At 40.0% G+C, this 25,723-nt stretch overlaps 1 protein-coding gene across 6 annotated transcripts in view; it reads left to right on the top strand.

Annotated features, from left to right (window-relative positions):
* Positions 1-25,723, top strand: part of NRP1 (neuropilin 1) — a 114,484-nt gene that overhangs the window by 32,825 nt on the left and 55,936 nt on the right. For all 6 annotated transcript variants that reach the window (XM_084201440.1, XM_084201444.1, XM_084201443.1 and 3 more), the window contains 2 exons: positions 14,363-14,544; positions 19,008-19,235. In XM_084201440.1, the coding sequence (XP_084057566.1) occupies positions 14,363-14,544; positions 19,008-19,235 (410 nt within the window). The remainder of the gene's footprint in view (positions 1-14,362; positions 14,545-19,007; positions 19,236-25,723) is intronic.

The following is a 25,723-nucleotide window of genomic DNA, read 5'->3' as shown; positions in this document are numbered from 1 at the left end:
TAGTACTGTGGCCATCTCTGTTCATCCTGTGCCTTCAAACTCTTTCAGGGAAATATCAATATCTGATCTTCCAGTCCAGAAAGCTGTGGCACTTTTGTGGAAGTTAGTTGCCACTTGGCTTCACTGAGTAGCCATGGCAGATGTAAAGAGCTTGCTTTCAGCCTTCCAGTCCAGTGTCTGCCCACGTTCACCCACCAGCTCCTATGTCCCTAAATGACCTAAACCCCATCGTACTGAGGGTCATCTAGGCTCACATTTGCATCTTTAAATGCCAACTCTCTCTCTAATCTCACAGCTTTATGGCCCTGCTAACTACTGTGTGAACAGAACAGAGCTGTAACAAACCAGAAAGCCTACAGCTGACTGAACAGGCAACCCCTGGCAGCCCAGTTCCTTTCCAATGCTCCTGCCTTCCCAGACAGTGGCTATGATGAAGGCAGAATGACTCCCAGCTTCCAGCCTGCTGCAGGTTGGGTATTTGCATCTGCACTGCAGTCAAGGCGTGACTGCGGCATCCATAGCGGAGCCAGACTCTGGCCCAGTTAGTGGCAAAGCTGTGGTGGCACAGGATTTATTGTTCCTGGAGGGAGCATTCAGCACTGAGCAGAGTCTATGACATTGTAAGTACCTCAGCCAGTTAAATAAAAACAGTTCAGACATGTGTTGTAATCACATCTCCAAATGCAAGGATTGCAGTTTTTGGTAGAGTTTATCACTGCTCTGAGCAGCGAACAAGCAACACCGTGATTTTCCCAGAGCACAGGGCTGTGTAGAAACCTCAGGTTCTTTCCAGCTGACACATCCTTTTGTTGCTGGCATGAGACATGTTTCCATGATCCTTATCCCTGTGGGGAAAAGAGAGGTAATCCTTCATCAGTTTGTCTATTATCCGTGTGCTAGTTCTGATTTTTGTTAATTCCCAAGTGGAATTTTTACAGGGGGAAGGGACTAAGGTTTCAAATTTTTCTCAAAGTTGTCTGGCTGGAGGGGTTCCTGTAGTAGCCATGGAGCAATCATGTAAGGACAGAGGACACTTTGTGGTATCTTTTTGAGGAGTAATGTGCAGTAATTGAGGGGAAGCTGAGAAACGGGATGTTATATGCCAAATTTGTGAAAATTCAGTTTGGTGGAGCTGTTTCAGGAATCTGTTCATTGCAAAAAGCTGGTACTGTGAGTCAGGCAGAATTGTGCCACTTGCAGTGGTCTGTAAGTCTCCTAACATCCCTTTGTTCAAAGAGGGACTGGCTTTACAGTGCCCATGGGACCAAATCCGGGTTAAAGCTAATGAGGAATGCATACAATTAATTTGTTGACAGGGTTTTCTGAATGTTTCGGGGAAGAGGGGGGTTGTTACAATTTCCCCCCATAATAAAACACAGGATCCTGTATCTTGGAAATGTTTACAGTGTAACAAAATGAGGTTATGTTACACTGTAAAATTTTAAAGAGGGACTAGCAGGGACACCTAGACTCAGCAGCATGAAACCCACGAGCTGTTCAGACAGGAAGGGTTTGTATTTAAAAATTATGAAAATAATGTTTCAGTCTGAGATAAAAACAAGTGGTTTTGACACAGAGGCTACAGACCATCTACCATTTCCGTCTACAGACCATCCCCTGCCAGGTACCAACAGTTTTATTCAGAGTAGGGGCTGAACAGGATGCATTTACCACCTGGCTCAAAGCTGGGTGTTATTTGGGTACTGAGAGAGCAAACCCACATCCTCTTTCATTGCTGCACTGCAAGGTGACAGTGTCTGGCAGTACTGCTGGCAGGGAGGACAGCTCCAGAGGGGCACTGTGTGCCCTGCAGCACAGCACCCTGGGGTCTGCACCACCTCCGACACAGCACGGGGAGCGTTTGCAGCAGAAGGATGGAGGCTGTGCTGCCAAAAGGAGTTCCCGAGTCCCTCTGTGCAAGTCAGTCCTCTCTGTCAGCCTGCTCAGAAGGCTCAAAGTGAGGAAAGGGATGGTGTATTATCTCATTTCCTTCCCAGACTTCCTACTACTGTTTTGGGCAATTTATACCTTTAAGAATGCATAAGGCAAACAAACCTTGCTCTCCCCAGTGTGTGAAAGCCTGTCTTTTGCATTATTAAACCATAGAGGAAAGCCTGGCGTTATCTCACGCAGATTCTCTGCACGTACAAGAGGATCCGGCCCAAACACATTTCACAGCCTGTCTGTCTGAGTTAGTGTGCTGCTTGCCAGGAGTGAAGGAGAGGAAAGAATCAATGCTTAATACCACAGAGTCTTCACAGGTTGCTCTTGGATGTGCTTATCACCACTAAGTAGACAAACAAAAGTAAAAGCATTTATAGATACCTACCAAAAGCGTAAACTGAACAAAAGCCATCAAATCAGTATTTTATCCATCTAATTGCAGAGTGTTTTCCTCAGCTGTATAATGGTTTATTGCCTTTCAAGGCTTATTTATTGTAATTAATTAAAGAAGATTTAGAACACTGCTCCCTTATGGATTACAAAAGAAAAGAAGATGCAATGCCATTTTTGTTTGCAATTCATTGAGCTATTTGCAGATCCCTTTGGTCTGTCAGGTAATATATTATTATAGCCCCATGCCACACTGTCCATTTCTCTAAGTAGAAAGCAAGAGCAGAAGCCTGACCCATGAAATGCAGAAAACATATCAACATCATAATCCATATTTTCTTGAACCCAGTAACAGCTCTTTCCTGAAGAGTGTCTTTTTCTTGATTACAGCTGTTGAAGCAGCCTGTAGGATGGGAGAGTGGTTCTAGGAGAACATTACTTCTGACCTCAAAAGCAGCAATTTCTTTGTGAGTGTGCTGCTCCTGACTTAGGTTTTACATTGCCTTGATTTCAAAAGCAGGGGTCATCTCAGAGCCATGCCACTCCAAAATAGATCTAGGGTCCACTGAGTATGAGCCCAAATGCTCAGCAGACTTAGGAGAGAGTATAGCTCAAGAAGTTGCACTGATGAGGGAGGAAAAGGAAGTGGAAAGAAGACAAACTCAGTCCCATTTAATGAATACTTCCTTGACATTTGTGCGGCTCCCACTGGGGATTTGAGCTGGCATGCTTGTATTCAGTATGGTCCCAATTACTGAAGCTCGTGAGCTGTGTATGTGTTTGTGCTGTGTGTATGTCCATTACCCTGCTTGCTTTCCAAAGTATTAAGTACCAGAAGAAAACAATGGAAAACAAATTTTTCAACAAACACTTGTGAATTCTGGTAGGTTTTCCACTTAGTTTTCCATTTTAAATTAGTGTAGGGCAATGAACCTCAGATGCAATGCCACTAAACCCTGTAAATCTGTACCAGAGATGATGCTGATCTGCTGTGCACATTTTCCTTCCTGTAAGTCATTATCACATGCCTCTCATTCTAAGACATTTTTATGAAAGGTGAATCACTGGGGTGGGCTTTTTTTTGCATGGCTGGCTTGCCCCACATTCCAGCTATAACAATGCAGTTTCACTGGGCACTGGGTCATATGGCTGACCTCAGCTAACAAGCTGTTCCTGTTTTTAGGCTACTGGGAATGTTTATTGGCCACTGTTTCCCTCTTTTCTAAAGACATAGTTATTTCTTAAGACCCATATAAATCATAAGGTCACAAAACACATAAAAACTGTGACATTCTCTGTGATACAGGATAAAAATTAACTAAATTAAGGCTTAGCAGCTTTAAACATCTATATTTTATCATAAGATAAATATATTTATTTAAGTTATATATACTTTTCAGTTCTAGGATACCCACAATAAAATGGCAATAAAGTTGCTCAATGGGACAAACTTTTACATACTGGTGTTTCAAATTGGTACACTTTAACTGTAAGCTCTATTACAAAAATAAGGTACTGTAATTCTGAAACACTTTAAATAGTGATCTGTTTGCAATAAACATTAAGTAATCATACTTTATAAGAAAATTATAATTCTGAGGGTAATATTGAATTTCCTAATGCAGATTTCAAGAGCAGAATCTCAGGGAGAGGTTGCACTCATGTTGGATTGACACACTGATGTGTGCAAAATCAGACTACACCTGTAAGGACATGCATAAGTCATGCATTATCAACAGGGGTTTTATTTATAATGTCTCTACTGAAGTTAGACAACAAATTAATAGAAAAGCGTTGGTTGGCAATTACTATAGTTTAAATCTACACAGACACTCTGCTTCCCTGTTCTCATTTGCTTTAGTGGTTTTGAAATTAACGTCTTCCCGGCTGAGAAGTTTCCCAGGCTGTTCTCTGGCTGAGAATGATCTTTAGGAAAAAACACCTGAAGTTATTCAGGTCTTTTCTTGTATAAAGGCTATTAAAATATACACACAGAAACACACACACATAGGTGCATCCATGTCCCAGTTGCAAAACAGAAGACAAGACATGGGACTTTTTCAGGCAGCTCTTCAACCACACTTAGTCAGATCAGAAGTCTGGAATTTGAAAGCACCATGCTTGAGTAAATGTTCCTTACACTGCTCTTAGGAAATATCACTCAGATTTCACAAAGCCAGGGCTCCTTTAAAGTTGCCAACCCTAAGGATTACTCATGTGCTTAAGGGTTGTTTGTTAAAGTGGCAATGTACACAACCAAATGATTTTGTGCTGAGATAACGGCTCGCCAGGAAACATGCAGACATTGTAAGTGGGTTGATCTCTGAACTATAAATGTCTCTTGTTCAGCTTTGTGTGCCTCCTGTGCCAGAGAGCACTCCTAGATGTTATGGCCAGGCACTTTGCCTTCCCAAGTTTGTATTATAAGAAAGAAGTAGGGAGATGGTTTTCATCTAGATGTTACAATAGTCTGCCAAAGGACTTCTCAGCCTTATGAGAATATTTACCTAATAATGCCACGTATCTCACGCACTTAAGGACTCTGTTTTCAATACAGAAAAGACTTGAAAGTTTGGATCTCCTTTATGTAGTTCAGACTTTTTTTCCTCGGTGATAGCTCAAGATAGTCTGACCCCCTCCTTTCCCCAGTAAAAATCCACAGGAAAAACTCTAATACATGCACATGGTGAAACACTGACAAGCCAAAAAGTTTCAAAAGCAAAGCTGGACATTTTCCAATAACTCCACTTGTTTGTACATATGCCTAATCGTGTGGCTATGTACAGGTTTGAGATACAGTCTCAGCAAAAAATAAATCCAATCATTTACATGTGTCACCCTTTCAGGCAAGGAAGACCCACAGCAGTCATTTATATCACTACAGACTAAGTATGTGAAGACAGTAACCCCACAGTGGATTTTCCACTTGGCCCAAGGTCTGCCCACAGGGCATGTGATGCAGAAATCACAACAAAGGGAACAACGCTGAGAAATATTGAACTCAAGGGCCTAAAACTGCATCCTTAATATTCCCTTATATAGTTCCTAACTAGAAGTAAATGAAAATGCCCATCATTTTACTGTATTTACAGAGCTTCAGGACAGGGTTGCTATAACTTCTGATCTAAAGCTGATATGTATGTCTGTAATTTCCTTTCTCCTTTAGCCTCTTTTAGTTTCATTAATTACAGGTATTGGTCAGAGAGGTTGTAGACAGCCCACAAGGGACAAATATCTGAGTTTCCAAAGTGTGGAACTTATTTTATGTTCTGAACTTTCACAGTTTCTGTGAAAAGCTAACATCTACCTTATACTTTTAAAAGTTGAGTTCCTAAGGTTGTGATTAATATACTACAGAGATCCCCAAAGGATAATTACAAATTAATCAGTGGTTCAAACTCCCAAATGGAGTGCTATAAGGTTGCCATAACTTTAAAGCATTTCTTTTCTCCTTTCATGGAAAGAAAAAGGAGTCACAACCGATTCTGATCTCCGTTTGATACAGCTCTTTCTCTGTTCTTTCGGCATTCGAGGAAGCAAACCCAAGGCTTCTCAAACTTACCAATTAGGCAGGCTTTTTAGTGAACTCAGCAGTACATGCACAGAGCACTAATCCAACCACAAATCATTAAACTTGTTAGGCACATGAAAACAATGTTTGATGGATATAGAGGTGTACAGTGAGTGTGAGTGTGTATATATGCATGAGTCTCTGCATGCAAGTTATTTAGTCTAGTTCTCCTACAGAAATGTATTTGTGATTCTGTGTGAGACTTTGCAGCCCCTTCTTCCAGTCATTCTATAGCTTAGGAAAACTTCCAAGTTTCAAGCCTCTGTTAAGAAGCTTTATTTGAAACCCACAGAAGCCACTAGGAATCTTTCCATTATTTTGGGAGAAGCTGGACTGGGCTCTTATGTTTAAAACAGAGTACATGGCTATCTCAGCTTTGTTCCTTGCTGTTTGCAAAATTCCTGCAAGACTGCTGGCACTCAGTCTCTCTCTCCTGTCTCCACATATGTAAAATGAGAATGACAACTTTACCTCAGAGGAATGTCGCAAAGCTTCACTTATAAACAGATTGGCATACTTGGATGAAGTTGCTGTACTAACAAGAAGTTTTCTGATTGATGGGCATCTCTTGGGAGGTCATAGAAACAAAAACAAAACCATATAGTCAAGTTTTTGGATTTTTTTTTTTTTTTTTGCTTTAAAGAGCCTATTCTTATGCGTGATAGCTGTTTGTGTCATCTTTCTTCTTTCTCTTATCACCTAGGATATCTTTCCAAATCTAACCGTGTCAAATTAGTGGCCAAATACTAAACTAAGCCTAGGCTTAACCCTCCCACCTGAAACATCCACATGAAAAGCTTGAGGTACAATGAGTAATAACAAAGTTAGTTTTTAAAAAATGTAACTATTTTTCCAGTCCCTAAAACCCTTAGCTGTCTCAACATAGATAAAGTAACTATTAAACAACCAGTAAAAATTAGACTGCATTTCATTTTGTGAAGAACACTGGAAAGTTGGCAAGAGGTAAGATTTTGCAGTGAAATAGGGAAGTGAACAAGTTGTAAATGACTCTAATATCTTCCAGATGGCATATTTTACTTGGGAACTGAGTTTAGAGTAATTAGAGGCATGTGAAATTCCTATAAATACTAAACTTCACCAGTTTGACACTAGAAAGCTCCTTCCTCTCTGAAGTCTTTAAACTGCTAAGTGTTTCTTTTTCCCCCACTTAAAGTGGAAGTCAAGCATTTGTAAATTTGTCTTATTTGACAGACAGAAACCTTTTCCGTGAAAAGATAGCATTTTTCTATGCCAGAAAGTTATGAACTGAAGTTTCTCACTGAAGAGGTTTAAAATTGAATGTTTCTTCCCAGAAGAGGTTTTCATTTTTATATACTGGGATCATTATATTATAATTTATTACAGTATGTGGCAAGCAGTGAAATCAGTGGAATTTACTGTAACTTCAAGATCAAATCTTTTCATTGGTGAAATGCTTTTTGCAAATAGATGTGCTGAAGACCTTAGCAGATGAATTTTGCTTTTACTTCCCTTAGGACATTGTAATGCTAAAATGTCTAAACCCAGCCCATAACCTCTCGTTCTTCTTCATTTTCTGCATGACAATGTTATATGCATTCCAAAAGTGAATCCTGGTGTTCTCATTTCTGTTGAAGAATTTTTCAGATTTTATTTGATATTAATAGAATAGAACCAAGTCAATACAAGGTAAAATATTCTGTCACCACTTGCACCCTCTTTAGCCATACGTCAATTAAACCGACTTAGATCCATTGGTATAAAGGGCCTAATCTCATTTGCAGCAGATAAAGATCTGTCTATTGTTCTCAGTGAGCTGTACAGATAAAAGTGCAGATACAATCTTGCTTATTTCGTTTAGATCTTCAATTCTGCCAGTCCCAGGTACTCAAAAAATGTGAGCCAAAATACACATGGAGCATGTGATAAAATGAAGGATACTCAGATTTTAAAATAGTGATGATTGTTTTTGTTACTTCTGGGTTTTGAAATGTTAAGATATGAAGCATTTCAGATTCCTTTGTTCAGCAGAGAATTAAAAGCTTAATTTTAAACGAAAGTGCAAATCCCAATGCATTCAATTATTCTAGAAACCAGTGTAATAACAAGACTGCTGCTAACATTAGCTGGAATTTAACTGTTGCAGTGGGTAACTGTAGATCTTCATTGATGTCTTTGTTACATCTTTTCTCTTTTTCACTACGGCATTGTCTTGTACTAAAATAGACCCTCAGTAGTTCATTCTTAATGGAGACCCACCGTCAGTTAATGGCATTAGTAAATTACTGAACAGTGGCCAAATCCCAATGGCCTTATTCCCAGAAATCTCTTAGGTTGACAGGACCTTTGTATGAATAACTACAGTGAATTTTGGCCCTGGGTGAACACCATAAAAACACCAGCTCACAAAAGACCAATGGAAACAAAGGCCCCCCAAACTGACATTAAATTACAAATCATTAATCGATTGCAAATTGTGCATTTAAATATCCAGCACTTTAAAAAACTCTGGGATTTAGAGGATCTGCTGTCTCCCTCGGGGCTGCATCTGCACCATGAACCCAGTACAGGCAAAGCCAGTTTAAAAGCCTCCTGTGTGGGCACTGACTCCCACTTTCCCTTCTCATGGAGTTTGCACTGCCTGGCTCATCCTAATTAAACCGTGTGCATGTCCATCCTTGGAGAAATGATCTGCTGGGCATTTTAATGGACTTGAAGAAAAAAGGGAGAGGGAGGGAGGGAGGGAGGGAGGGAGGGAGGGAGGGAGGGAGGAAGGAAGGAAGGAAGGAAGGAAGGAAGGAAGGAAGGAAGGAAGGAAGGAAGGAAGGAAGGAAGGAAGGAAGGAAGGAAGGAAGGAAGGAAGGAAGGAAGGAAGGAAGGAAGGAAGGAAGGAAGGAAGGAAGGAAGGAAGGAAGGAAGGAAGGAAGGAAGGAAGGAAGGAAGGAAGGAAGGAAGGAAGGAAGGAAGGAAGGAAGGAAGGAAGGAAGGAAGGAAGGAAGGAAGGAAGGAAGGAAGGAAGGAAGGAAGGAAGGAAGGAAGGAAGGAAGGAAGGAAGGAAGGAAGGAAGGAAGGAAGGAAGGAAGGAAGGAAGGAAGGAAGGAAGGAAGGAAGGAAGGAAGGAAAAGACATACCCACACCAACAGATGATTTGTAAGGATGGAGAAGAGAGCAGTGTGTGGCAGGAGCAAACAGCCTGGTAGGAGCACACCATGCAGGATCCCATGGCACTGAGCACACCAGGAAGGGGCTTAAAATGGGAAAAAACCCTGCAGTTCCCATGACAACTGGTGATCAGGGAGCACTTGTGCCCTGCCAAGACTTGCTGAGGACACAGCAGTCACCCAGGATCCTCTAAGGGCTGCATGCTGCCTTCACCTCCATCAAGGTGTCTTGTGAGGACCACATGTGAGGAATTACATCCCCTTGGTGTGGACACCTGCACTGACAGTCCCAGCTGCAGGGAGGGCTGGTGTGCCTTCCCACGATGGGTCAGTGCCCCAGTGCCCACGAGATGGGTTACCTTACAGGAGGCCCTGGAGACTGCTCAGGCTGCACAGAGGAGGCTCAGATGAGGAGAAATGCAACAGATGCTGAGGTTACAGGCAGAAAATCAGCCCATTCAGGGCTATGCCTAATTTTTTTTTTTTTTTTATAGCATGTACTTCTTTTTTCTTGTTGCTAATAAACTGGGATTAAGGTTGGTGTCCCTCGAGTGCCTGCAGCTTTTAAGCTTTTAGCTCTGGGATACAGATTGCCTTGTGCCACAAGTACTGCAGTAAATCCCACACCTCTAACCCTCAGTAACTAATGGGGCACAAAGCCACAGTGCAGAACAACTCGAAGCTCTTTATTTAGATTTCTTCTTGTGATGCCTTCTGTTCGACTAAAGTGGAGACTTGTGAGGAATTAAAAAAAAATCTTTATAAAATAAAGGCAAAAGAAAGATACATATTAAGAAGAAAATTTTTGGAACCAAAGATAGTCTGACCAGGGTGGATAATTCATGTCAGGGAGAAATTTAGCAGCTTGGTTGGATGTGGAATCAGAGTGATAAAATAGAGAAACACCTGGGAAATTTTTTCATCCTAACAGGTGAATAGCCAAAGTATTCATAACAACCTTATGGATCATAGTAGGCTGCAGAAAAATATGGTATGCTTGGATGTAAATTATAGCTTTCTATATTTCACTGACTGTTTCATAAGATTAAATGCCATATATTTAGATTTCAGCTGAGTTCTGCCTATTTCTTGAAAAGGAATTTTTTAAGGAAAAAGGCAGGAGATCTCACTGCCCTGCCCTGGTAATAAGCATATGTGTAGAAGCAGAGTGTAGCTTGGCAGAATGGCTGTCTTGAGGAGCAGGTAGGGCTTTCCAGCACTTGCGCCTCACCTTCTGCAGTACAACATGCAATGGTGCATTTCAGGGTCTCCAGCATGGTCAGAATTGAATCCCTATGTGAGCATTGTTACCACTTCCTAGAAACTGGCACTAGAAAATTCACCAAAATTTGAATTCTGCAGCTCTCTATGTTTTTCACTGCCCAGGGTTCATTTTATAGGTATTGTTTGCCCTTTTCCTTAACTTACATTTTCCAAAAAAGAACAAGTTCTTTGCAATTCCTTTAAGATTTTCCAAAAAAGAACAAGTTCTTTGCAATTCCTTTAAGACTTTGTAGAGGAATTCTAAATTCCCATATCTTTCCACAGGGAATCTCTCCCAGACACAGCTTTACTAAACCATAAAATTAGGGCTAACAAGTATGGCCTGTCCAGGCAGCAGCTGGGAGGAGCAGGAAGTCTGAGTGAGCTCTTGCAAGGCTGTTCATCAGTCTCCCACCCAAAAGCCTTGCACACTACAGAGGGTGCAAACCAAAGTGGGATATCTGGAGAGACCCAGGCGAGCAAAAAGGGAATGCTTTCTGCAAAGTGGCTCCATGAAAATATTCACTGACTGTCCTCTCTTCTGGGCAGGCATCTCCTAATTTCACATCTGAACTCACGCTCTAGTCTTTCACCCGAAACTACACTCAGTGGCTATCACCATGTTTATATTTACATCTCTCTGCCATAGGCCCTAAAGGACTATAAAATTACAAGAAATATTTGCCACACCATTGACAGCAGTAACTGAGTGAAGAATTGCCAAATGGGAAATCCAAATTTGCAAACTCAGTATTCTGGGCTGGGTTCCAAGTCTGTCTGGGTGCTGCAGAGGTGACACATTCAGTCTTCTCACAGGGATGCCAACGTGCCAACTGTATCCCTGGCACAGCACCTTCTGACAAACTTATGGAAAAGAGCTGCTACCAAGTCCAGAGGGACATGCAAGCTGCTTTCTGAGCTTCCTTGGCAGCAACTCCATTTCCAAGTTGTGACTGTACTTTCTCCTATTTACAAGACCAGTTGTTTGTGATATGCTGTGGTCTCTGGTAGGATTTTGAAAAGTGCAAAAATGACAGCAGGACGTTGGTTTCCAAGTATAAACTAGTAAAATCCAGAGTAATTTTATTTCTCTAAGAAAAAAATAATATAGATACTCATTTACTGCAACTCAGATATCATATGTTGCCACCAGTGTGGGAGAATCCAAATCCATTTGTTAGCTGCCAAATGTAAAACATGATCATTAGAATATGAAGGTTGTGGGGCTGATCTCTAAAGCTTCCTCTTTGCAAATTGTTCTTCTTACCCATTGTCTCACAGCTAAACTTCTTCGCTGTCTGTCAGTAATTTTTCAAAATGAAAGAAAAAAAATTGAAAAATCCTCCAATCTTCCATGGGGCTGCATGACCTCTAACTTGCAAAAATCCATTAGAAGAAAGCCTTTTAGTAACCAAATTGTGTCATTTACAACTGCACAGCAGCCAGGAAGAGCACCATAAATTATGGCTCTGTCACTACAGCAGACAATGGAAAGTGTGGGCAGGCTATTGCTATAAAGGAGGAAAACTAGGAGAGTGATAGAATTTAATTTAAATGCGGGGGGATTTGCCTAATTTACTTCATATAATAGCAAAATTGATACTTACAGGTTAGTTATTTTTTGGCTGTATGTGGAAGGCTTAGCAAGACTATCTAACATTGATTATTTTTAAGGTTTACCAGAATAAAAACACCAAAGCCAAACTTTTTGAATTTTTTATCTCCTTTATATATGAAACAAAAAAGACTGTAAAATTTGCTTAGCAGTTTTATTTAAATTTTTTTTCATACCATTTGAAAATTTGTCTACTGTTGAAGCTTGAACAAAGAATGGTGCCTGGGAAAATGGTGAAAAAATGTCACCATGGGGTAAATGGAGCAAAGACTGTCACTGAGATGCTGTGGGTTTATGTGGTTACTCTTTCTTTTTAACAAGCAGCTGATTATTTGAAGAAAGGTTGTCTTGTTAAAAATTCTCAGCGTACTTTTTTTCCTAAAATATAAAAATTAGTAGCATGCATCCCTGAGTACTTTCAATGGGTTTTGCAGGGAACTTAGAGCTGGCATTTTTAAAGATATTTTTGAGAAGGGAAAATAAAAAACAAACCAGACAAAACCCCAACAATTCTGAAGTCTCTTTACAACTCTTCTCCTGACTTTCAAGTCCTGCTATGCACATATCATAAAGACATTATAGAAAGAACAGAAGTCTAATTTTAAAAAATACAGGCTACTTAAGTTTCTGTAAAATTATCTCAGAAATGCATATTTCCGCTTTGTATTTCCACCAGTCTGCACTGGGACAGTGAAGCTAGTGAGCTGAGCAATTGCTACTAGAAAAACCAAATACATAGGAAGAAATGCAGTTAGCACAATATTTCACATATGTTAATGCTTACAGTTCCATCAGTGTCAGCTTTATTTTCTATTTGATATACACCAAAGCTGGCACACAATTTTAACTGATGAGGTAATGTCATTTTTAATTTAAGGAGCCTTAAGCTGTCCACTTTAACTAGTGATATCATCTTTGCAGCTGTCTCACAGGACTTCATGTAAACATAAGTAATGTGCCCTGGATGGTTTGGAGCAGAGTTGTTAAAAATGACATTGGTCATCATGAAGACATTTTTTTCCTTTGATCTCTTTAAAAATGCCAGACACACTTTATTGTCCTGTCATTTTTAGCTCTTCCTTATATATTAATATGCTTGGAACAGTTCAGTAAGCATAACAGTAGAATATAAAGGTCTAAACAAATTAATGGCAACATTTTAATGCCAGTTGTAGTAAGATAATGAAAAGTAAATGAGATTGTCTGGCTAACAGCAACTTGTTAAATGAAAGGGCAGCGTGGCTGAGACACAAACGCAGCAGCAGGGAAAAGCCTTTTGCTGCTGCCTGAAAGAGTCACAGGACACAACCCAAGCTCCAAATGCCACCACTTTCTAGGAGAAGATGAAACTGGTTCTACAGATTGGGTCTGATCCTCCTTCCTGTCTGGGGTCCAGTGAAATCATCTGCTAATAAACTTAAGAACAGACCCATCCCTGCACCTGCAGCTTCTCCCTCCCTTCACTCTCGGTTGTATTCCCAGGGCTGGTTTAGCACCACCAGCCTGCTGGGCTTGCTCTCCTCAGCCCTTGAACACCAAATCTGTCAGACCAGACACTGCACTCTGGCATCTCTGGTGACAGGGCTGAGGAGCCCGAAAATGTTGCTCACAGGCAAACTTTACTACCAATTATTATTTGGTTATTGCATGCTTTTCCTTATAAGTCTTAGGTTTGATGTAAAACTGAGGTTTTTAGCCCATTCTGTCTAGTAACCACATGCTGTACAAATATGAATGTGGTAACCTGCGCTTCTTGATTCAAATACCTAAGCAAAGGTGATTTGTATTGAAACAATTTTTGTCTGAGAAAAGCCAAGTGGTGCGACTGACTTGTGGATTTTGTGATTTGCTCCAAACTATTTGTCCAGATAATAAGGAAAAGAACAGATTTTTCTACCACTGATCTGCAGCATCATGGAGTTTTGAGCAAAATCTAATGTTTAGGGATTTATTTATTATTCTGTGGACATATGTTTGGAGGACAGCATATGGAAATCAAAGCATTGTTCATAAAGAGCTACAGCCAAGAAGACATTTTTGAATTCATAACAGAACTTCACAGTTTGAAAAGAATGCTATGCATTATGTATTGATAACAACACTACACAGACAAAGGAACACAATTTAATAATACAGAATTGTGCTCGTGAGATTTCCTTTTTTTTTTTTTTTTTTTGTTAATTGGTTACTTTAGCTGACATTGTCTGCAAGCATAATGGACACCATTCTTCCTAATAGTTCCATGTTGCCAGATGATGTCTACAGACATAATGTAGTCCATTTTAATTATTTCATTTTGCTTACATCTTTCAGCATAATGCATTTTCCAAGCAAGCTAGCATTTTTCTTGATTATCTATGTTGTGTTATGGTTTCTAAATTAATTAGGTCTCCTTCTTTCCTGGAAGTTAAAAGTTTCTTCCTTCCATTTATCTACCAGGTATGATTATGTTGAAGTGATTGATGGAGATAATGCTGAAGGACGCTTATGGGGAAAGTACTGTGGAAAAATTGCTCCCCCTCCTGTAGTGTCTACAGGACCATACCTTTTTATTAAATTTGTTTCTGACTATGAGACACATGGAGCAGGATTTTCTATCCGTTATGAAGTTTTCAAAAGAGGTAAGAAACGATTCATTTTTATATTGCTCATTGTGATTTTTACTTGCATCAGGACGTTCACCTTAATTCTTTGGAATGGTGAAAATGCATGAAAATGCTTGAAAGAGAAAATCTTATTACCCTCCTAGTCATTCCATGGTGGGGTGTGTGTTCAGTGGGTATAAATCATCATGAATCCAGTGGGTCAGCTGCGTCTGAGGGTTGACTCCTCTGCATGAAATATGGTAGTTTCCCTCAGCTGTTTGTTTCAACCATCTTAAAACCATTAGCTTTATTGCTTTCCTTTTTTTAATAATAATAATTACTGTATGATTTACAATGTTACTGCCTCAACAGCACTGCAACCTTCTGAGTCCCTGGGTTATTTTGGTTAGTGTTTTGCTCTGTGCTCCCAAGAGATGGCTGCGGGCTCAGAAAGGACCCGAGTACACGTGGGCAGCAGATGATGTTGCTGCTGCTTTCACAAATCATGTTTGGGAGGTAAAGGAGAGAAGCAGCTCACTGATCAGGCATGACCTGCTGGATGCTCGTGCCAGAAGTTAGTGCCAGTGAGCACAATTAGCTTTATGGGGCACAGAGAAACAGAAAGTGCAGGATTAACCAGACAGAGAGACACTCCCTCTTTTATAACACTCTTCCTGAGTCAATAGCTAGAAGGGCTGTAAGGTCACTCTTTTTGGCATACATCTTCCCTATAGCTGTATGGAGAGTAATAATTCATATATTCCATTCCTGGAGAATACAGGACCAAAACTCATCATGTATGAAAAGACAATAACATTCATTTTATAGGAAAAAAAATTTACTTCAACATTCATGTTTAGGGTCATATTCACAAAAGCAGCACAAAACTTCAAAGTCCCAGTGTACACCCCTCCCAGTCAGTGCCCCATTTTCAGAACCAGTCCAAGTCCCTTTTATGCACCTAAACCAGAGCCAGATTTTTAGCTGTGTTCAGCACACACTCTTGGTGGCAGCTGTACTGTTAATGAGGAGAAACACAGTAGTGAAGTCTCTTTTCTATTGCTATTGCTGCTCTGCACAGTGCTAATTGGGGCCACAGACCTCTTGTTCACCATCTTCCCTGTCTGTAAATCCACTCTTGACTCCCAGAAATTCTTTTGCTGACCTTCAGGGTCACATTTTTTGAAAGAATTCAGCATCCAAATGACACCAAGCTTTCCTGAAAAAATATCTCTATTTATTTTGATATCCTTTGGAGCCTAAACTCTTGAAAATGTGTTCTGACGTTTCTCAGTGCTTATATATGCAGTACCATCTTTCATGAAGAACAAGGCTGAAACACAAGAAGAAGTGAAAAAATGATCTGTGAAACAATCTATTTTAGTAACTGAACCCTTTCAAAAAAAAGGTTTTATTTATTTCCTGACAGTGTAGTGACAACTCAGAACTCTGACAGGAACATTGTGTTTATTTCCTTGTGTGGTCATTTACATGCCTCAAAGATACATATTTACCATGCTAAGATGGCATTATGAATGTGATTTTACACACATGGAAGTCAAGAAACACAAAATTATGGCTCCCAGAGCAACTTTAACTCCAGTTCATTCCACATAAACTGTATATTAAGGCAGGACAGTTATCACCATGCAGCGTTAGAAAATGCCATGTGTACACAAAGGATACAAATTATCATTGCTGTGGGAACACAGCCCTATTTAACTTCTGAAAAAATGCATATATGCTGTACCAGTTTTGCATTTTAATATCTGTGCCAAATAAAGCAGTTCACCCTTTTGCACAGGTGAAGCTCAGCTGCTCACACCAGACAAGTGTGTCTGGTTTAGCATATTCACAACTTAGCTCATCATTTCCCAGGTTTGGGAAGAATGATCCCAAGCCCAAGGTCCCGTGGTGCTGAGCTGAAGGCTGAGCTTCATTCCAGCACACAATCTATTTTTGCCTATTACTCTTTACTGCTCATTCAGCTCTGTAGCCAGAGAGACACTGAAGAAGTTGTAAAACTAAAACAGGACTAAAACATGAAACACATTTTGCCCAACACTTAGCCCACATGAAATTTTCATCATTTTGGCTTGGGCAGACATTCTATTTTAGGGTGCATGAGTGACGTATTCACTAGGAAAGGATCTACACAGTTCACATTCAACATTCCTAACTTTAGTCAACTAAATTTATAGTGTAAACTAAAAGGAAGGAAAGTGTCAACCAAGAAGGCAAATGATTTTTTGGCTCAGTGACACCCCCAGATAGCAGATTAAATTATCCCCAATGTCATCTCTTTTTCTTTGCTCTCTCTGTAGCCTCCTCTCTGTATTCCCTTCAGTTCATGTCTCTTCCTTTGTTTCATACACATGTACACATGTAGTTTCTCCAGCTCAGAAGGATCTACTTCTGGTATCTCCACTGGAACCTTTTCTGCCAGTTTTCCATGCACATTGGCCCATGGAGTTCCTCATAGCCTCAGAATTGTTATAATTCCTGCAGCTGCTTCACAGTGTCAGTAAAGGGTCAAAAGCTTTGGAGGGCATTTTAGTGAGACAGCTCCCCTGAAAACAGTTTCTGTTTCTTGCACCAGATTGATTCAAACATGTTTAAAATAAAGCAAGCTGGCATCGAGATACTATGTGTGAGTGTAAGAGCCTGACGATTGCGCACCCTCGGAGCCAGGATCTGGCTGTATTTAATAAAGCAATAATGATCCTGGCTTACATTTTATATTGCATCTTTTATTGGATTCCAAGAGGAGTACAGAGCGCTTTATTCTATGAATGGCACAGCAAAGCTATTTTATCCTGGAACAGCAGCTACTGGTGGGAGTGAAGAGCAACAACCAGAATATAACCCTCCCCTACATGACAAGGAGACAAGGGAATGACAGGGAGAGAAGAGGAATATTCAACTAATGTGTAAGGGGGTGATTTAATTATAGGCAAAATGTAATTTCCCAAATTGGAATGGGTCAGGTTACCTGAGCATCAATATCCACATCTTCCAAAATATGTCATGAAGTGTTCTGAATATTGATGTGATAGTTCAAGAATTTCCTCTCAGTGTCTGGTGAAGGGCAAGAATACCTGAACTGAGTAAATTCATTCAGACCTCTCTCTTACATGCTGAATTTAGCTGGGAGGTGGCCAGATCTGTGGGGGGTAATATGTTTGGAACTTTCACAATGAAAACATTTTCTATAGTGAAATAAGAGTATTCATATATGCAACAAGCCAGACTGTTTTCTTTCAATGATCTGTGTTAGGCATTGGAAATCCTCTAAGGTTCCTGACTACAGTCTCTAAGGATGCTGGGCATCCTCATCCAGACTGGGGCCTCACACACATCATTCTCCAGCAGAGACCTGCCTGTTGCAACCAAGCTGTGCTCTCTGTATCCTTCCTGTCCTCCATGTCGAAGGACCTTCATTTGAGTCATCCTACCCAAACTCCCCAGGCCAGCTGATATCCACCAATGCCCCAAGTCCTGTAAATCACTCTATTAAATCTGGACTGTCAAAAGGCAGACCTTGTGGGAAGATGTGTGGGCAGTGCCTGCAGCTGACTTGGGAGCACACCTGCAGGTGTGGGATCCACAGAGAGGATTCCTGAGGGACCTGAATAAAGGAGAAATGAGTTCCATCAGCAAGAGAGGGATCCCAGTTTGTCCCCTGTATTCACAAAGGAAATCAAGGGACCTGGCCCTTTATACCCTCACATCTTTACTGCCAGTTTCCTGCTCCACCAAGAGCACTGTTGGAGCATCCCATTATGCCATGGTGGGAACATCAGGGAAAGCTGGTGTGTCAACACTGACATTAGGTGACTTCTAGCAACACTGCCTGTAATCACACAGTTTATCATGCCCACACTAACAGCAACATTTTACTGGTGCACCTGTGTCAACACCACTCAGAATGAGTCACTCACCCTCAGTACATGTACGAATTACCTTTCACATTTAGTTTGTCAAGGAGGCATAGGTCACATCTGGCAGAGTTACTGAGTCAGTGCTCCAGGAATCTGAAACCACTACTCCCTCTACTGAATTCACTCACCCGCTTTTGTAAAAAGTTCTATTTCACCAATAAAAGCCTGTCAGCCATAAGATTTAAAGATTTGAGCTTGAAGGGGCTATAATTATTTCTCTAGGGCTCTGTCGAGATTTCTGCAGCTTACACTTTCATTGTTCCCACATGACTTTGTATTTGTCATAATTTTTTCTAGAGCTGGTACAAGTTTTCATATTGTTCCATACAAATTGAAAATTGAAGATCAGACAGTATATGTGGATTGGGCTTTAAATGACTGACTATCAATAATAGGAACAAGCTGGCTGAATGATTAATGCGGCGATTAAAATGAGGTGTTTCATTGAAAAGCCACCTTTGCTGCTGCAGAGACAATACAACCTAATTTGTTTTCCAGCTAACTGCTTTGCTTAGCAGCACAGTGTTAACCCCATGGATTTTTCTCCTTCTCCTACAGGACCTGAATGTTCCAGAAACTTTACTTCATCAAGTGGAGTGATAAAGTCCCCTGGATTCCCTGAAAAATATCCCAATAGCCTTGAATGCACTTACATTATCTTTGCACCAAAGATGTCAGAGATTGTACTGGAATTTGAAAGCTTTGAGCTAGAACCTGATTCAAACACTCCAGGGGGAGCATTCTGTCGCTATGACCGATTGGAAATCTGGGATGGATTCCCCGATGGTAAGAGAAAAATGGACTGAAATATGCATAACCATTACTATGGAGTGGCCTGCAGAAGGCACAGTCCCATTTTTTAAACTGTCATGCTAGAGAGATCCTTGCTTGATTTATGTGAAGTGAGTTGAATTAAAAAGAAGTGGAGAAAATGCTCTGTAAATTCATTCAGTAAAGCATATCATAGTGTGAATGATTTTTTTTTTAATGAAATATGTTCAGTTTTAACAGTTGGCTTAACAGAAACCTCTGTGTTCAGTGGTAATATGTGATGAACCTCCTACACTAAAATAAATTAAATGTGAAGTCTTATAATGAGTTCTCAAATTTTCACAGCTAATCCAAGAGAATCATCCAGACATTTCCAACAAATTGCAGAAACTGGACTTCAGGTACTTACCCTCTGGCTTGCAGAGGAATTGTGTTACAGACCAGCTGCCAAAGCAGAGCATTTCTTTGCCAGGGAAAATGTGGTGTCCATGCAGTTGAAATCATAGTGACTAAACAATTACCCAGGTCAGTAAACAGTCACTGGGTTATTCATTCAGGTGACTTCAGGGACTGGGCACTGCAGGGTTCCTCCATTGTAGCGATCCCTCTTCCAACAGTTTAAGCAAATCCAAAGGTTTTATCTTAATTTGTTAATTTATAATCTCTGATTAGATGGCCTCATGTGTCAGGGTGGGTGTGTTTGGTACCCTTCTGGAACGTCTCTGCCATCTCAGTAATTTTCCATTTAGTTGTTGACCACACTTGACCTTGTGCACATTCACTAAGTGCATAGCTAGATATTAGCTAACCCTATAGAGCCAGAGAGCCTTCATTTCACCTCCTGCCCAACCCCATATCCCTGTTTTACACTGAGTCTGAAAAAAATAGCTACATGATTTCTCTGTGATTTTCATGTACAGTCTTGGGTCTGCAGGATTCAAATCTCCCCCAGGCAGGGCAGACATGTATCAATTCCCCAAGGACCCAGAGCCAAAGGCTGCAGCTCCAGCCCAAAAGGGATTGTTCAAGCTGAATGCCCAAACTTTAGGGTGCCCAAATGCCCATATGAGCTGTGTGGAAACAGCTATGTAAAGCTGATTATTAGTGATGCCTTTTTCACTGTTTCTGTGTTTGGCATAAGCTGATAAAGAGAAGCATCTTGAAGCTGTCCTTTTTCTTCTTAATTTTTAATTTGTAGCAAAATTCAGTGACTGAAGATTTAAGTTGTTTGTATAGGGCACTAATTACAACTATTTCAGTTTTCCACTAGTGTGATAACCCGTATTAATAGATTTTTTAAATTTGTTTTATGAGCAGCAGTGGAAGTTTCTACAAACTGCTAATACTACAACAATATTTTATTTAAATGAAAATATATAACTTAAAGAATATACTTTAATGATGCATTAAAACTTGACTGTTTTCCTAAATAAATCTCTGATATAATTTTTCTTAAAGCTTCCATTTACGCTGCAGAAAATATATGTCTTTTAGCACATATTTGTGCCTTTTTGTTCATATTTTATGCTTAATGGGTTTATCATGGCTCTTTTCGATCCATTTCAATAAAGAGTGAAGAAAGACCCATAACAGTGGCTAAAAGACTATTTAGTATTTAATGCCTCAATTAGAAAAACAATATTTTAATAGTACAATAATGATGTCTGGAACATTTAATAATAGGTTTATTTGTATATAGGCCAAATCTGTCCTGTAGAGCTTGCATTTAAACTGATATTTGAAAAGATGATCCAGTAAATCAATTTATGTGTAATATAACCAAAAAGAAATGCATTCTTGTCAGTGTAGAGGGTTTCAAAGCAGTAATTTCCTGGTTCAAGAAAGTGGCTGAGCCATACTGAACACCAATTATCAACAGGCATTATCAGCCTTCTGCAAACTGTATCACACACTCTCTACACTGAAAATGATCCTGACATCCACTAAGGGTACTTGCATGTTTACTTGTAAATATTCAACAGAATTTGTAGGCTGGAAAAATGTTTTCTTTGATATAAACTGTTGGAGGTTGCAGCAGTTGTAGGAAAAATGTTTGCTGCATCATTTCACTGTAGGATGATCCTTTGCCAGCAGTCAGTCTCTCTTGTTTAACTTAACACTACAAAGAAAGAGGGAATGTGATTGCTTTTCTATAAATGCATGGCAGGATGAATCCCTGGGAGGGAAAACTATTTCAACTGAAGAGCAAAGCTGGCACAGGAAACCACTGGTACAACCTGGCCATGAACTGAAGATAAAGAATGTCTGAATGCTGGAGAATATATACAGAGAGAGTATCTGGGGAAAAATAAATCTAACTTCTATCCACATGAAAATAGTAAATTTCTACACAGTGGTAAATTATACAGTATGGTTCCCTTTGATGAAGGGAGACTCACCCAGGGTGAGTCTTTGAGCCATTTGTCCATTTCCCTTTAGTCTGTGCAAAGGTATTCTGCATTAACTGATATTAACTAATATGGTTGTGTGCACTTCTAATTTGCTGGTGTACTCCCTTGCACAGTTTTAGCACACACCAATTTGCACTTTCCCACGAAATTCCTAAGCATGATTTGGAGGACAGTGAAAGTCAAGGATCATTCTCAGCAGGCAAGTTGGACATGGCCAGGCAGTTTCAGAGGGAAGAGCCCCACAGGGGCAAGCTGTGTCACTCTCTTAGTCTGGTCCCAGGAGCAGTCCCTGGTGACTGGCTGCAGGTCCAGAGGGGGTCCTCTGGCCCAGTCTGTTTAGTGATATATCCATAGAAAAGGAAGTTATTTTTCTTTGTTGTAATGCATTGCTGCTCACGTGCCCAGTTGTGTTAAAGCTGCTATTGCATTGATATAAATGTGGCAGAAGGGTTTTTTTGATATATGGAAAAAATGTTTATCCCTCACATTCCCTGCTCCACAGAATCACAGCTGTGGTTTCCTGGGATGATGGCAGTATTGTAATAGGAGAGAGAGAACAGCTTTTTTGGAAAATAGTTGTTGTCTCAACTACACTAGAATTAGGTGGACAGCCCCCTGAACATGCATCTCTGGAAAATAGGCATGAGCATTTGAGCCAGGCACAGCTAGTCCCTCTGTTCCCAGCAGGGAACACCATCCTACTCTGGCTTGTCTCAACATCTACTTTAGGACACAGTTAAAGGACCTCTGGAGTGTCTTGTCTCAATGACTGTAGTGAAAGCTTTGAATCCCTAAGTCAGATGTAAACTGCAGATGCCTAAGTTAGAGCAGATGAAACCCAACATAAGTGGAAAATGTTTTCGCTATAGAATTTAATAAGCTACAGTCCCTAGAGAACAGAGGGAAATAAATTTGCTGTTTTATACAGTTGTGATTATTTTTTCCTTCCTTCCCCCCAAAAAAGCGAAAAAATAAAGGAGAAATGTTCTTTTAAACAAATTTTCACAATGATGTTTAAAAGGATATGTCAAAGTCAGTAAGCTTCCATTTACATTTTATTTCTACATAATTTCCATTTCACTGATGGAAAACAATTTTCTGTTAGAGAATTTGACAGCAACTGTAACAGTCATTCAAAAAGACGTTAATCCTGAAATGCTCTGTCACAATCATGGAGTCCTCAGCCTACCTGGCTGTCCTTTCAGTGGATTGAAGCTGGCAAGTGCTGAGTATTTGCTACTTGATTCTACAAAATACGTGCTTATCTTTGAAGCATGTGAACAGTTAGATTGCCTTCAAAAGGAATTCACCAAGGACACTTACAGGACTGAAGTTAAACAGTGGTGTAAGTGTTTTGCTGTTTCAAGAGGGGAATGCTAGGCATTCAGGAATGTCTCAAACCTGGCATTTTGTTTCATGAAAAAAACCCCGTTGAGGAATATCTGAAAACTACAGGTGCTTTTTGCAAATATTGTACAGAAAAGGGACCATGCTTTGAAAGAGACAACAGGTGGATTTAGAGCAGGAGAGCGAGTAGATCTCAGAACAGAAAGATATGATTTTGCATGAATAAACTAGATATCAAAAATATCTTTGCCCAAGGCACAGATATATCTCAGCCAGCATCTGCTGAGAACACTCCATTGATGACTTTGAAGAAAAATAGCCCACTCAAGACGAGGACTAGCTTCAGTGATGAATTGCACATATTCATCATGCAGCTCTCTTTGAAGCTCTATAGGCTGTCTACTAGGGCTCAAACGTAATTTAAAGAGGTTTACATATGGTTTGAGAACCACAGCCTAAGCATTGCTGCTTCAGTCAATACCACAAGAGCTTCCACTGAATTACAGAGCAAAGCAGAATGCTTTACTGCAGTCATTAACATCAGTGCAAATGAAGGTTGCTATTAATCTAAGTGTGTTTCTCCTGTTGTGGTTGCTTTCTACACTCTTGTGAGAAGCCATTAAGATCTAAGAGCATACACAGGCTCAGTGTAGTTGACTACTGGAATGCGAAGATGGAATTAATTTTTTGGTTGTTTCTCCTTCAGCATCCTAAATTGTGTGCAAATATTTTTTCAATAAAAATCATAGTGATCTGAAGATACTGTCCACAACATATGTGCAAGCTTGTAAAAAACAGCTTTAAAATTAAATACATGGCTAGTTAACAAAACATTTGTTTTAATAATATTTTAGAAGTCTGATATACCTTTTTTCCTTGCTTTTGGGTTTTTTGGGGTGTGTTCTTAACCTAATTCCAAAAGCTAATATTTCAGCTAGATGGGTAAAAGTGTACTTCAGTAATATTCAGAATTTCATTGTACCAATATTCTTTGTGCAGAAGGGCAAACAATAGTAAAGAAAAGAAGAATCAGTAAGGATAAGGTTTCTGTTTAGTCTTGAACCACCAGCCACTTACTATATATTCTGCACTCTGATCTGTAAACCTTCCAAAATACTTATTAAGACTAATCAATGGTTTATTCAAGCTATAGAATTAGATTCTGCATTTTGGGAAATGCATGCAAAATAGGTTTCTTAATTGTCCCTCCATCTTTTAACCAGAAAGTTTCTCAGTTTTTCACTGTATAATACTGTGTCAGTGAAAAGAGAAGCCAAGGTCTCAGGATTGCTACAGCATGGGCAGTCAGATGAGGTACCTGGCTCACTGAACTGCCTTTGTTCTGCAGGTAGTGTAGATCCATCCTTGAGTGAGGACATAATCCAAGGGACATTTGGAGTAGCCCTTCCTGAGGGATGCTGTCATAGGAACATGATGGTCCACAGTTAAAAGCTGGCCTAGTGACTTTTCAGCACCCTCTGCCCCAAAATTCCCGTTTAGAACTCTAGGCAGTCTAATATGAAATCCCATCTCGTTTCCTAAGGAATTGTCAGGAAGATGGTAGAACATAACCAGTGGCATAGTCTACCTAAACAGACCCCCTGAATGACTCCTCAGATGGGTTTGCTGCACAGCATTTATTTGATGTGGTGACACACGAAATATTTGATAATTTATTGTCATTCAAAAGTTTTCAAGACTTGAATGGAAAAAAGAATAGAAGGGAGGAACTTTGTGTTAGCTATTTATGGAAGAAGGAGAATTTCTATTTCATCCAGTTGTGCTCAGATCAATATCGTATTAGCTCAGCAGGCTATGGTTTACACATTGCACAAAAAATTCAATACTTCTTTGTGTCATATTCTGCACATTTTTGGCACTTGCATCCACATAGCTGGCAAAGGGAATAGTACTGTGATGGCAGGGCCAATCTGTTGAAGACTCAAATGCATAATCACTAAATATGTCTTAAAAATTATAAACCAGTGAGTCATGGGGAATCTTAAAGCCTGTCTGCTTTAAACAAAGTTCTCTTCTGTTTGTCCTTTCAAAGAGGCTTCCCTACAGGAAATGGGAGGAGGGAGGCTCAGAGCACCAGAACATGGTAGCCTTATCCTCCTTATATTCTCGCAGTTCAGAGCACCATCAGCAGCTATAATCTGGAAAGCCATTCTGAGAAAGAGCAGGATCAGAGCTGTTTGCACACAGAAAACGCAAAAGAAAACAAAAGCAAACACAAAACCAAAAACCTGCAGTACCTGAATTGTGGGGGCATTATTTGTGTTTTTTCAAAGCTCTAATTAACAGTCTAAACAAATTTCTCTCTCTGAAAAATGAAACCACAAAGCTTTAATGATTTCTAGGATGAGGAAGAATTCAATTCATATTCTCTATAGGATGTTTCATTCTATCAATGCTGCGTTGAACAACCTTAGTGGAATAAGTCTGAATTGGCAGGTATTTCAAATGCCATGGGATTGCCAAGGCAACTGAAGAGTAACTGTGGCCAGAGTATGGATAGAAAAGCACATGCTGGCAGCAAGAGCTATAACATCTGAGCTCCCTCTTCCTGGCAATTCTAGGGCCTTACAGAAATGTGTAGCTTATATAAGTAACTAATAAGTTATTCCAAGCTGGAACTGTTTTACTTGTTGGAAAATGCCAATAAAGGACTAGAAAATTATGTTAGCTGTAGATTTTCTTTGAACTGTGAATAATTAGGATATCTAAACATTTTATATTTTA

Source organism: Fringilla coelebs, assembly GCF_963513975.1.
Source record: "Fringilla coelebs genome assembly, chromosome: 1".
NCBI classification, from domain to species: Eukaryota; Metazoa; Chordata; class Aves; order Passeriformes; family Fringillidae; genus Fringilla; species Fringilla coelebs.
The sequence above is the reverse complement of the archived record's forward strand: the minus strand, read 5'-3'. Positions and strand labels throughout refer to the sequence as shown.